Below are 13,213 nucleotides of genomic sequence, written 5' to 3' on the forward strand. Positions count from 1 at the left end.
TGCAACCTTGCATTTGGCAGCAGCCGGAGTAAGATGTTGGTCAAGTAAAATGTCTGAATGGAAGGAAGCCTGTGATGCTGCATGGTGTAGAAATTGCATCACGAGTGCAGGAGCTGCACATTGACACAGGGGGAGGGGTCCTTCTCTGGTGCTGACTAGACAAGGCAATGCAGAGGGAGCAGGATGGAGGGATGGATGGAGGAAGAGGCAAGGGGACTGCACAAGCTCTCTCTGACTCACACACAGTCACAGTTCATCACTCCCATGATGTCCTAGCTCTGTCGACCCCTCCTCTTTCTGCATCTCTGAGCTTGCTCTTGCTGGGAGCTGTAGATTGTAATGGGGATTTTCGGTTCCCTCCCCCCACCACACACACACACACGCACACACACGCACGCACACGCACGCACACGCACGCACACGCACACACACACACACACACACACACGCACACACACACACACACACACTCCCCCATACACACTTTGCCTCAAATTCTCTCACTCTCACACTCCTGCATATCACAGCTGACTGTAAACCACCCTCAGCTGCATGGTAGAGACTTGGTGCAAGATAAAGAAATGTGTTTGAACTTACAATTTAGGAATTTCAGTGGCCCTCTTTACTATGTTACTTTAATCAACTGTGAGGGTCTCTTGCATGACATTCATATACGATTTATAATGTATTAAGGCATTTAAAATAAAAGGTGTATTTTCTTATTTTGATATTAGCATAAGACAAATACATATTTCCATTAGCCGAGCAGTGTCTCCACACCCTCTTGCTTCTTCTCCCCATCACTTCATCCCATTGCTTTTGAAGGGTGATATCAAAGGGGAAGCCTGCAGCGGAGCACACCATCAGTGATGCCTGAGAGGGGGTGACCTTCAAAAAAAAGAAGCAAAAAACAATAAAACAATTTAAAACACTTTAATTGTACGGAATAAATTATTTACGTTTTTTAAATCCATATATCTTGTTTCATACATGTCTCGTATGACACAGTATTTTAATAGCGTAGTTTGTTTTACTGCCCCCCCACACACACCCAGTCGATGATAGGTTTGATCCGTACGGCCGAGTCAGGTGATATTTTCCGCTTCGCCATTTTGTGCTGCTGCGCCGGGTATTTATCTGAAGAGTCGTGACTACCGTTTACACTGCTAGTTAGGTTGTCAGACGGTTCCTGTTTTACCCGGTTCATACGTTTAAGCCTGTGGCCTTCGATAGGTTTATCTTCGTGAGATTTTTTTTGAGTCAACATCAATAAGTCATTTTGTATATTTAGTTTGTTTTATATTTTGTGAGAAAGAATGTCGTCCGAAAGTCCCGAATACGCTCCGTTTTTTGCAGTGATGGGCGCCTCTGCGGCCATGGTGTTCAGCGGTAATTATCACAAGATCACCTCCTATATTGAAGCTGTTTGTTAGTTACAAAATGTCGCCGTGTGAATTTACTGTTAACCCTTTTTGCATTTTGTATCGTTCCCAACAGGGTACCTTGACACGGTGCGTTTCTTGGAGCTTACTCGCTTGCTAACGTTTACGTCGCAATGCTAATCTTGAGCCGTCTCACATATGTTAACAGACAGCCCATGACTTTTGATTATTCCTGAACTGACAATGTTTTGTTAGTGTTGGTATTTTATTGCATTTATCGCTGCTAGTTTTACTGCTTCAACGACGGACTATAAATACCAGTCATTACTAGTTAGCGACGGTAGCTAGCTGATGACGACCAACGTAACAAGCGTTAGCTTTGACGTTAGCTTAGTTGGGTTATAGCACGTTAGGTATGTTTTATCTGAACGCAAAGGACAAAGGTGAACGACACTAACTGATCAGACAATGTAATGTTAACTCTGCTATTACAGCTTTGAGTATTAATTAGCGGAGTACGGTGTACATAGCAATGGGCACAACATATTTGTACGTCGCTGGAAATTGAAGACCATTAACCAATGACATGTCATTATGAGTAGTGTTTGATTATTCTGCTACAATTTGCCATCGGTCAAGTAGGTAGTGTCACTTATGTTTATCAGGTTATGTTGATACGAAAATATGTTGATACTCCTTTTCTTACAACTCGGATAACTACTGAAACGCAGAATCAGCTGGTTGACTTCCTTATTGCTCAAGGGAACGGCATAAGGTCACATGATGATCACATGATGATACTTCTGACTTGGGAATTACCATCTGGCTAACTCTTGTGAAATTTAACTCTCAAGCCCAACGTTAGCAATGGAACCAGTTCAAAGTTATTATGGCTATTTTTTAACAAAAGACAGGGGTCTGAAACCACTATCAATATTTTGGATAGAAAGTATCAAGTGGCTAAGAAAGTGAACTTTGAAATGATCTTGTTTTTATTATTGGTCATAATTTTTTTTATGGATTCTTTACTAGTTTATTATTTGTCTTTTGTGAATCTTAAACACGTGCTACATCATATGCCAATGGCATGATCACAGGAAAGGCCTACATGATGATGGTGACTGGTGAGATGGGTGGAGCTCAAAAGAGAAATCAACAGGCTAATTGACCATGTTGCAGAGGGCATGACCCGCTGTAGCTCGAGGCCTTATGGCAAAACTGGCCCGTTTATGGTGGCGAATGACAAACCATGTTTCATCGGTAGACATCGCCAGTGAATGTAGACTATTGAATATATTTCGACAGCTCATTTTCCAACGGACCGATATCTTGCTTTATGTTCCCCTTTTATTTTGTCTTAACACATTTATAATGATCTATTTATTTTATATCAACATTTAATATTAATTGAATTAACATGTGTTTAACAAATCACATTGGGCTGCATGGGAATGACAAATCCCTTTTTTATTTTTATTTTATAGTACCGTAATAGAGTTTTGCATACATTTGAGAGAAATCTGACCTGGTTACTTCAGTTTGAGGTGTTCGTGTTGACAGCACAATAAGGCATTACAGATGATGATGATGATATAAAAAAAAACATGATGGAACTACATCATCTCACTTTGTTCAGCCCTACTAGGAAATGAAAACCAGCTGAATGGTAAAAAACAATCCTGATCTTGTCATAGTTCAGGTTTATTATGTAGTAATAGGCGAGGGCAGCACGGCGGTCGTGTCCTATGAGGCCAGCAGTAGTACTAGTCGGTGGTGGTGAGGGAGTGACAGCTGGGGAATTAGCTAACGGCGAGGGGATCATACTGGCACAAAGAAGGGATGTGTTAGTGGTGAGATTTATGGGGACACATGATTATTCAGATTTAAGTGTTAAGGCTGGTGCTCCCTTTAGTGTCCACCATAGATTTCATAAGACGTGGACGTAGTCACCGTGACGTCTGTTTTGAAGCCTTAAATTCTGTGATTTTTACCGTCGTCATTTTGGATTACGGCTGTCACCATGTTTTGTTTTGCAGACGATAAACAGAACTTACCACATTTATAATGTCGAGGAGTGACGTAGAGATGCTGGCTCTGGTAGCGGCAGCAACCTGTCAATCACAGTAAACCCGCCCTAAAGCAGCCTTTTTCATGGTCTATTTTATTCTAAAAGGGATCATAAGTTACTAAATGAACATCATGCTGTATTAAAGAAGACTTGAAACTAGCCATTGCGACCATACACTCATGTTTACTGAGGTAATAAATCAAGTGAAAAGTGGGGCAATTTTCTCATAGACTTCTATACAATCACTTATTTTTGCAACCGGTGGAGTCTCCCCCTGCTGGTTAGTAGATATAATGCAAGTTTTAAGACACTGCTGCATTGGCTTCACTCGGCAGAACAGGAGGTTGCTGCCTGGTGTAGACAAGCTGAAAGTCTATTGTTGCACTTGACCTCGTTGCAATCTGATGTGTCGATCCATTATACGGTTTGTAAAATATTGATGGAGGCTCAAAATATCATACTGCAAAAAAATCTTTTGTTGTAATTAGCCATTTCTATGATAGGCTGTAAGTTGCTGTGATTTTCTGGTGTTAGGTGATTGCATTGTTTTAATAGTCATGTGATGCTGTCCAGACCTGAGGATTGCCTTTAGCAATGCCTGGCCCACAACAGGTGACCCTCACAAGGGGCCATTATGTAATTGAACCACCACTCACATTATAGCTGTACTGCCTTTCTGTTTTCCCCACCCCTTATTACTATCTTTTAGTCCATATTTTACAAAAACAGTTTAAGATGCATGTTTGCTATACATCTTAAAACTGTGCCTCTTGCTCTGTCGCATCTGCCTTTTCCAATTGCCTGTGCAATTTTTGGTATACATGTTCTGAGTTGGATAGCCCAGTAACAAATAATTCATCACCAAGGAAGTTATTCTGTTCTTTCAGATGCTTGACCTTTTTAAATAACATTATCCTTCTCTTTCTACCTCACAATCTTCAATGGAGTGATGTAATTGATGATGAGTAACATTCTCTAGATGGCCTGCAGCTTCTGATGCCATTGATTTGTCAAAGTCTGACAATTTCTGCTTGCAGACTTATATTTGTACACGGTGTCTGCTGCAGCTAGCAAAACATTTTAACACCACTATGACCTGACAGGTTTTATCATTCGGAGTACTTCCCTATTCGCCCACTATTCAGAGCACACCAATCCGCCGGCTATTGCGTGGGCATGTTGCATGCAGGATCATCCCTAGCTAGAGGCCCCTCCTACTCTGACATCACAAGACGTCACAAGGGCATCCCATTCTCAAATATACTGCAGGGAGGAAAAAATAAATGGGAGGGAGTGGGTGCTCTTTATCTAAACTGAGAGGATTAGGATTAAAACCCAGAGGTTGTGCCTCCACACCACTGCAGAAGGCTCCCTGCCAGACATCGAACCTTTAATAGTCAAGTCACAATGGCAACGTTTGAGTTTTCTAGTGTTTCTTGCCTGTCACACCTTGGTGAGGCCACGCTTACCTAGAAAGAATGGAGTCGGAAGATTACGTTGGTGACAGTAACATATTGTACTGGTTTTTAATGGATGGCTGAAGGCCTAAAATAATCACTTTTTTTTTTTTTTTTTTTAAGAGGGTGGCATAGATATTTCCAGAATATTTGTTGTTTTTGGAATTTGTTTTTAACTTTGATCTGTTTTCTGGGTCAGTTTTTATTTTGAACTACTGAGCTTGGTTGTCTGTACTTCGTCATGGGGCTATACATCAGTTTATTTGTGTTTTAATTTAGTCCACCAGCAAGGATTTCGGCACTTTGACAAAGTCAAAATAATAATAATTGTTGTGTCATTGCTTGAGAAAACAGTGCTCTGTTTTACTCAAACACATCTCTGTAGATAAGCAGGAGTGATTTATCCTTGTATTGATAGCATCAGTCTTGTGATGAATCAATATTAAAGGAGTTGAGGCCGTGGCTGGCTGCCAGGTGCCCATTTAAAGATTGGTCCACGTCATCTTCTCGTCTGTCTCTAGATTAATTTGCCAGAAGGCCTCGCAGCTAGTCTTTGAGTGGACAAGAACCATCTCCAGGCTAGCTAACACGTTGTCCCAAGAAATGAGAAAACAGTGCCGGGTTCCTTGGGCTGTATGCACAAGGCTATCCAAGATTATATCAAGATTTTCACATTTCATCATCATGTTGGCTATAGAGGCAAGAAAGCTACTTTGCCAGATCCTTGTTTGTACAACAATGGTAAGACAAGATCTGCACAATTAAATTAACTTGTTTACGATACAGTTTATGTTTTACCCAGTTACATAAGATTAGCTGACTGTTATGCAGACATGTTTTATTCTATTCACAAATTGAATACAACCATTAACTAGCTTTTGGCATGTTCTTTCAATGCAATAGAGAGCCCACAGAGGGCAGATGGCTTAATTTAGCATCAAAGCAACATCTGTGAAAATATGAAATGTCCTCAACTGTTCTCGAAAAAGAAATTATATATATATATATATATATATATATATATATATATATATATATATATATATATATATATATATATATATATATATATATATATATATATACGCATGCATACCAGGAAAATATACTGCTGTAAAGTTAGCTTCTATGTGGAGGCCAGTGCTCTCTGAGTTGTTGTGTTTTTTTCTTGCTTTTGCTGTTGAGGGGAAAATACACATTCATATTTAAACACTTGTGCACAAGCACACCTTTTTTGTTTTGGGAAAGGTTGTCCAGCCAGCCAGTCTGTTTCATAGCACACTGACTGTTTTGGGCAACTATTGCAAAAGACTAGTTAGTCTATTCTGTACACATGCTAGCCCTCTGTTTTCTTCCTTATCTGAACCTAGGGTCTAAGGATTGAGGGTGTCTTGGGCTGTAGAGATTGAGGCAAATTTGTGATATTGTGCTGTAAATAAAATGTACTCCTCTCACCTGGAAGCTATTCAATTATTTGTTATATAAAATGATACTCTACGTTTGCGTCTCTATATTTGGCTACGTATGCGTTCTAATTTTAGGTCGGGTTGATTATTTATGTTTCTCTTTAACTCTCCTCCTGCAGTCAGACTTGACGAGTGTGACGTAGTTGGCTATGCTTTCTCCTCAGCGTCACAGGTTGAAGGAGCTGATATGCTGATGAAGCTTGTTTGCTCTCCTTCCCTGTTACATTACAGTGACACTAGCCAGAGCCCTGGTGCCCATCCTGCACTGTACTGATGCTATGTCTGGAGATGTGGCATCCTGCTTCTCTTAGGATGTCAGCAGTTCCCTGTGTGCTTAACCTAATGTGGCTGTTTCATTCAGAGAGTGATTAACAACTCTGCAGCGGTCTTGCTGGGTCCATTCTGAAATTACCCGGGCTGAAGCAGCTTGAGGAGATGAGCAGCAACATTTAACAAAGCAGATTTTTGTTTGCAAGAACAGGATCTGTTTTTCCCCTTTTTTGAACACAAGCAAAAATCCCCAGATAGAGACACGTTGGAATTTTTTTAAGGGGAACAGAAACTAACCGTTTTATTGACCCAGCTCTTATTTCACTTCTGCTTCATTATTCAGCTGGGCCCTCTGGTTTCTGTCATCAGTCTAGTAGCCTATTGTCACTTGCAGTGTTTGTTGTCTTGTTTTCTAAAATGATCTCCTCTCTCTACCCCGCTAGCCTTGGGAGCAGCCTATGGCACAGCCAAGAGTGGTACAGGGATCGCCGCCATGTCCGTGATGAGGCCGGAGCTCATCATGAAGTCCATCATCCCAGTGGTCATGGCGGGTATCATAGCCATCTACGGCCTGGTAGTAGCAGTGCTGATTGCCAACAACATCTCAGAGAAAGTCACCCTCTACAAGTGAGTTCAGTTGATCAATATTATATTTTCCAGACATTCATGTTGTCTACAGTACATTTTCCTTTTAGTGTATTTGTCAACACATCAAGAGACAACAGAGTAGGAAAGGCTTATTTACTCTGTTCTAAAGCAGTAGTAATTTCTCCATCACTTGTTATAAAGGGAACCAAAACCAATACATATTTTTTCCTACTAACAAAATGAATCTGTGTAACCACCACCCTAATGTACAAAGAACACAGCCAGTGTAGTTACATGACTGGATATAATTGTAATCTTGTCACATAATTGCAAACGCTTAGGACATTTGTGTGTTCACAGTTACTTTTATCCTGTTTTTTTTTTTTTTTCTCCCTGTGCTGCCATGACTTGTACAAAATAAATGATTGAAGGGCACAGAGGCATAATAAAGATGCAACTACACCAGTTGTATTCTTTTAATTTGACTAGTATTTAGAAAATATCTACAATGAGTAATGTGTGCACTTTTGTCAGTGTAAAAAAATAGTGTACGTAGACATTAATCACAGGTTTGTTCTTGAATCAGTTTGAAATCTTGAAAGGTAGGAACAGTAGAACAAGCAAATACCGTCTTGGATATGGTTAGGACTGTAAGAAGAAGACTGATTACAGTTGGGCCAAACTCAAACCTTCAACAGCTCCTCGAGTGCCCTATGACAAACCATTTGCTCCATGCATGCATCACATGCGCTAATCACAGTTTAAATGTTTTTTTTGTATTGCTTAAATTGTAAACCCAGATCAACATCCCTTGTGTTGACGAACACTTGTGTGTTTGTGTTTAGGAGTTTCCTCCATCTGGGAGCTGGTCTGAGCGTGGGCCTCAGTGGGTTGGCAGCAGGCTTCGCAATTGGCATCGTGGGCGACGCGGGCGTGAGGGGCACAGCTCAGCAGCCGAGGCTTTTTGTGGGCATGATCCTCATCTTGATTTTCGCTGAAGTCTTGGGTCTCTACGGGCTCATTGTTGCCCTCATTCTCTCCACGAAATAAACACCCAGACATCTCGAATACAAGATCTGTCCTTTTATGTTGCTGCTGGAGAAAAAGTGTAAAACGGGAAAAAATTGTAAAATTTCTGCCACTCAAGATGAAAGAAGTGAAGACGGAGGGAAAAAAAGGTTTAAAATGGCTACATAAATATGGTCTTATCTCAACAATGTGTACAGTTGTCTCAATTTGATAGTCAACTTGTAAATGCGCAACGTAGTGATTTGTGTGTGTGTGTGTGTGTGTGTGTGTCTCTGTGTGTGTGCGCGTGTTTCAAAATTGTATGATAAAGATTCCTTTCTTCCCTCCACTTATTTCAGGCCTTGAGGCCGCGTAGCCTCTGGTCTTAGAGAGCTGACCAAAGGGCCGAACAGCTTTTTCTCCTCCCATAGCAATTTGGGAGTCGACACAATTTCTGCATTAATCTTGAGGATCTATTTGTAAAGCGAAATGTATATGGACTTGTGATTCTTCCTTTTTTCACTGATTTTATTTATAAGAAATTGTTCATTGAACTGTTTAATTCAGCAAAAGTCTTTAATTCCCCAGGATATATTATACATATATACAAACATATATAAATATCTTCATAGATTCAATGCACTGTGGGTTAATTGTGATAAGTGGTTGGAATTCCTCTGGATGTAATTCTTGGTTTAATAATTAAGAATGCCTTTAGTATGTTGCTGGTGAAATGGGAGTTTTGTGTGTAGCTGTATTCTAATCATTATGCAAACATTCTCAAACGTCAGTGTTTCTCCTGTAGTACTGCTGTTTGCATTAAAGGTGTGTGCCCCGTGTTGGGTCTCACAAGTGTAATTTCCAAATTCCATCTCTTCTCCATCTTCTTCACCCCCTGCCCTCATCTGTGGCTGTATGTCATGTTATCTCTTCTACATTCCAGCCATTAGGATCCTGCATGGTTTCAGTGTTTTGTTGCTGTTGGATATGAAGCGGAGGAGCAGGCTACTTTCAGGAGACTTGATCCAGATCAAAGATGGTTTAGTGACATACTTCCTCCAAAAAAAAAGTTTACATGACAAAACACTTATGGTATCGTTTGTAGCATCCAGCAAGAATCCAGTGATTAGTGTTCCAGTTTTACCTAGTTTCATGGACTGGTCCAATTTGATCTGGAGTTAGTTTTCTGAAAATGGAACTGCTGCTGACGCATTTACTAAAGCGCCAATCTACAATCCTGTATCACCACTGGTATTGAAGTTATCCTGATGTATCGACATGTCACAATCGAATTAAAGAAGATTCCAACTTAATTTTGACTGGCTTCCAACACCTAGTGTTTTCAGGACTGTTTTACGGTGGCACATTCCAAATCTTCTACAGGCATGATTTACTGTAAAATGGTTTAAATCGGCAGTAAAACTATTAGCTCAGTTGCAGTTTTACAGCAGTCATATCTTGTTACTCTGCAGTGAGAGCCGGAAATCTCCACACTGGTTAACGCTTCGAACTGCAGCACCGAAAGATAACATCACACAAAGCCTGCATTGTACTGATGGCAGATGGTGATTTTATTTAAAGGTATGAAACAAGATCCGTAAATAGTTTTATACTGTGTTCAACTGTACAGGACAATATGCAACACAGGCATCAGCATACTTTTATCTGCACAATGACTCAGCATTATACAGAGCACATTTTGATAACGTAAACGCAATGGAGAGTTTATACACATTCACAACTCATGCTGTTTGGAGGCTGTTGAGCAGAGTCTGAGAAATGCTGCTGATGGCACTGAAAGTGGCGCTCTCGGGAAAAGACTGTATGAAGTCTTTACCCTCCTCTATGCTGGCGCCCAGTAGAGGATCCAGAGGCACAGCACCTGAAACGGAGAAGATGAATTGTTGATTACTGAATCAATTAATAGCACCACTTCAGTCTCTAAGCAACCATAAGCCTGAATGTAACACTTCCAAATGACACTAATAAATGAGGGTCAATAGTGAGAACCAAGTGGCTGTTATGAGACATTGACTTGATCACATACCCGCGCAGCTAAAGCTATGCAGCACTACAGCTGGCGTGTGACTGTCGCAGGGTAACTGATTTAGCTGCATCATTACTCAAGAGATTGATCTGCACACAAAGCGGACAACCGCAGAGGGAAACCATGAAATTATTAATTAATGAGATTTATGTATCAGGTATTTTAACCTATTTTAAGCTGCTTTGAAATCTGGATCGACCATTTTAGCAGCATAGCAGTCACGTAAAATGCCTCCTATATCATGAATGGTGGGTGAGGAGGGATGTGCAGTCACAGCGCGTTGTGACACCATGTGGCTGGAAGCTAACATGACACACATTACACAGAACTCAATCCATCTGATCTCACCGAGGAATGTTGATCCAGTCAACTTGGCTAACTCTTCACCTCCACCTTTTGAGAATATATTGCTGCATTCCTGAAAAGAGAGAACATTTCTTTAAATGGATATAATCAACTATAAATAATTATCAATAAATAATGCATGTATTTTACTAATTGAGAACACATTTCAAATTGGGCCACTACAACAATTGATTTGCAGATGATCTTTAGATCCTTCAAAGTCAGTTTGGATGCTGATTACTAGAAATACATTTTCATTAGAAAGTATTGTTATTACACATCTGAATTGTATGAACGTTTACATACTGAGCAGTGTGGACAAACAAATCCACTCATGTTCTCGATGATGCCCAGGATCCGTACGCCCGTCTTTTTACAAAAGGTGATCTCTCTCCTCACATCCCCTGTGGATACCGCCTGGAGCCAAAGACCAAAAATTACAATTGTCACTGGATGCCATGCAACTAACAAAATGTTTCTGCTTTGGCTCCAGTCTACAAGTAATAGGAACTCAATGGCAGCAAATCTGGGTCACAACAGCGCCAGTCAGTTTACTCTTTCACCTCACTTCAAAACACATGCAGGACCATCAATTAGATGGCGGTCAACAGCCAAAGCTCATTTTGTGAGCTTATTTGTCAGTGTGTGTCTTTTTGCTCCTGTTATGGACAGGAAGTACCTGCGGTGTGGTGACCAACACAGCTCCGTCCACTCTGTGTTTTTTAAGGTTCTCCAGTACCGCCAAATGTTCGTCTGATGTCCCTGGTGGTGTGTCCACCAGCAGCACATCCAGCTCTCCCCACGCTACATCTGACACAAACTGGGCTATCATAGCTGTGGGACAGGACATACAGAGATAGGAAAACATATTTGGCAAAAGTTGAAACTGTAGCACAGAGGTTTGTGTTTAGACATAGATGTTAAAGCAGACAAACTGATTATTTTACGATGATTATTTTTATTTGTGTGAGATCCCTTAAAAAAAACAATCACATTAAAGTAGACACATAAAAAGAGTGCTCCGCCCACATTACAGATCTACTAAATAGTGTCACTGATCCGTAGTGGACCAAACCGGTTCAATTGGAGAACAGCGTACCTGTTTTCTTGGGCCCCCTCCAGACCACTGCTTCATCTGGGTCCTCCAGCAGGAAGCCAATGGACATAAGGGCGAGGCTCTTCTGGGCATCAGTGTAGACTGGCACCCATCCCGAGTCACACTGGTGCACGTCAGGCCGGCCTACACCGAGCATGCGGGGGATACTGGGCCCACAGAGGTCAACGTCCAGGATGCCGACCTGATGAACACAGACATGTCAGTCAATTCACTTATGGTGAGCAACATATTATGTTATGTATAATGTTCAAAGCAATGTCATTGTACATGCATCATAACCACATACAGTCTTAAAAAAGGGTAACAAAGTGTCAGCACCCAGGTGTTCTGCTGCACAGACAGACACTCAGCTGGTCTTGGAGCTCACCTTCTTGCCAGCATGCCTGAGAGCTAGCGCCAACTCCGTGGTGATGGTGCTCTTGCCCACGCCTCCCTTCCCTGACAGGACCAGCACAACATGCCGGACCTGCGATAGGTTCCCGTCTCATGTGGAAAGGAGAAAGACAATTGGTAAATTACTCGAATGGATATTTCTTAAGTTTATTAAATCATATATGACACATCGGTCACGAGGGTCGGTAATGTGAGCCGTTAGAGTAATGAGAAACAAGAGAGAAGTGTCGCAGTTGGGGCAGCACGTTCAACGTAACTGGGTTAATTAATTGGAGCTCCTTTGGAATAGTTTAACATGAGTTACCATAGTGGACCTTTTCATATACGCTAGGTTAAAACAATAGCGTCTCCGAGGACGTGAAGTTGTTTCAATATTGTGACAGAGCTGAATATTTAAAACTTAAGCTGACTTTCAATTAGCATCCGCTAGCCCGTAAGCCGAGCTATACATGGGAAACATATCACGTGACTGACAGCTGGCGACTCTAAAGAACGAGGATACGGTTCTTGTTCAGATGGACGAGCTTCAATTAACCTGGACTTCGTTCACCGGGTAACGCAGACCTACCATTATTGTGTTCCATATTTTGGATTTGACTCATGCACGCTGCACAGGGCTCAATTACTTCCGTGCATCGTCACGCGCTAACTCGCCAATCAGATAAGCGCATGTTACACTTAAGTCCCGCCTCTCTTTCAAGGCCACCAATAGGCTGCCGGTGCGCACCATGGCGCATTCACCACCACCACAGATGCTCAAAATGTTTGGCAGAGCCTGGGAAGAACGTGATTATTGTGCTTTCCTGGTTGTGAAATGTTTATATATATATATATATATATATATATATATATATATATATATATATGTATATATATAGCAGTAGTATATACTTGTACTACACTAGAAGTCTGTTGAATGGCTGATAAATATACTAATAATTTCTGTCACTTGCAATAGTGGTTCTCATCAGTGTAATCATTTGCCACAAAAAAAGACCACAGGTATTAAATAGTTACTCACTAAGGTAAGGATAAACAAATAAGTCAACATAAAACCCTCCCCCTTTAGCGT

The 13,213-nt window shown here is 41.1% G+C and overlaps 2 protein-coding genes across 2 annotated transcripts; one reads left to right on the forward strand and one right to left on the reverse strand.

The window, feature by feature from the left end:
• The first annotated feature begins 1,225 nt into the window (after positions 1 to 1,225).
• On the forward strand, positions 1,226 to 9,546 carry atp6v0cb (ATPase H+ transporting V0 subunit cb). Its single transcript, XM_079233863.1, has 3 exons — positions 1,226 to 1,389; positions 7,087 to 7,270; positions 8,077 to 9,546. Exons 1-3 carry the CDS (start codon positions 1,317 to 1,319, stop codon positions 8,279 to 8,281), a joined length of 462 nt encoding a protein of 153 aa, XP_079089989.1. The 5' UTR covers positions 1,226 to 1,316; the 3' UTR covers positions 8,282 to 9,546.
• A 251-nt stretch (positions 9,547 to 9,797) lies between these two features.
• On the reverse strand, positions 9,798 to 12,226 carry nubp2 (nucleotide binding protein 2 (MinD homolog, E. coli)). Its single transcript, XM_079214563.1, has 6 exons — positions 12,116 to 12,226; positions 11,731 to 11,929; positions 11,311 to 11,465; positions 10,938 to 11,048; positions 10,635 to 10,704; positions 9,798 to 10,121 (listed from the first exon to the last, which is right to left on the reverse strand). Exons 2-6 carry the CDS (start codon positions 11,882 to 11,884, stop codon positions 9,982 to 9,984), a joined length of 630 nt encoding a protein of 209 aa, XP_079070689.1. The 5' UTR covers positions 11,885 to 11,929; positions 12,116 to 12,226; the 3' UTR covers positions 9,798 to 9,981.
• Between the last annotated feature and the right edge of the window lie 987 nt (positions 12,227 to 13,213).

Source organism: Taurulus bubalis (assembly GCF_910589615.1).
Source record: "Taurulus bubalis genome assembly, chromosome: 2".
In the NCBI taxonomy this organism is placed as follows: domain Eukaryota; kingdom Metazoa; phylum Chordata; class Actinopteri; order Perciformes; family Cottidae; genus Taurulus; species Taurulus bubalis.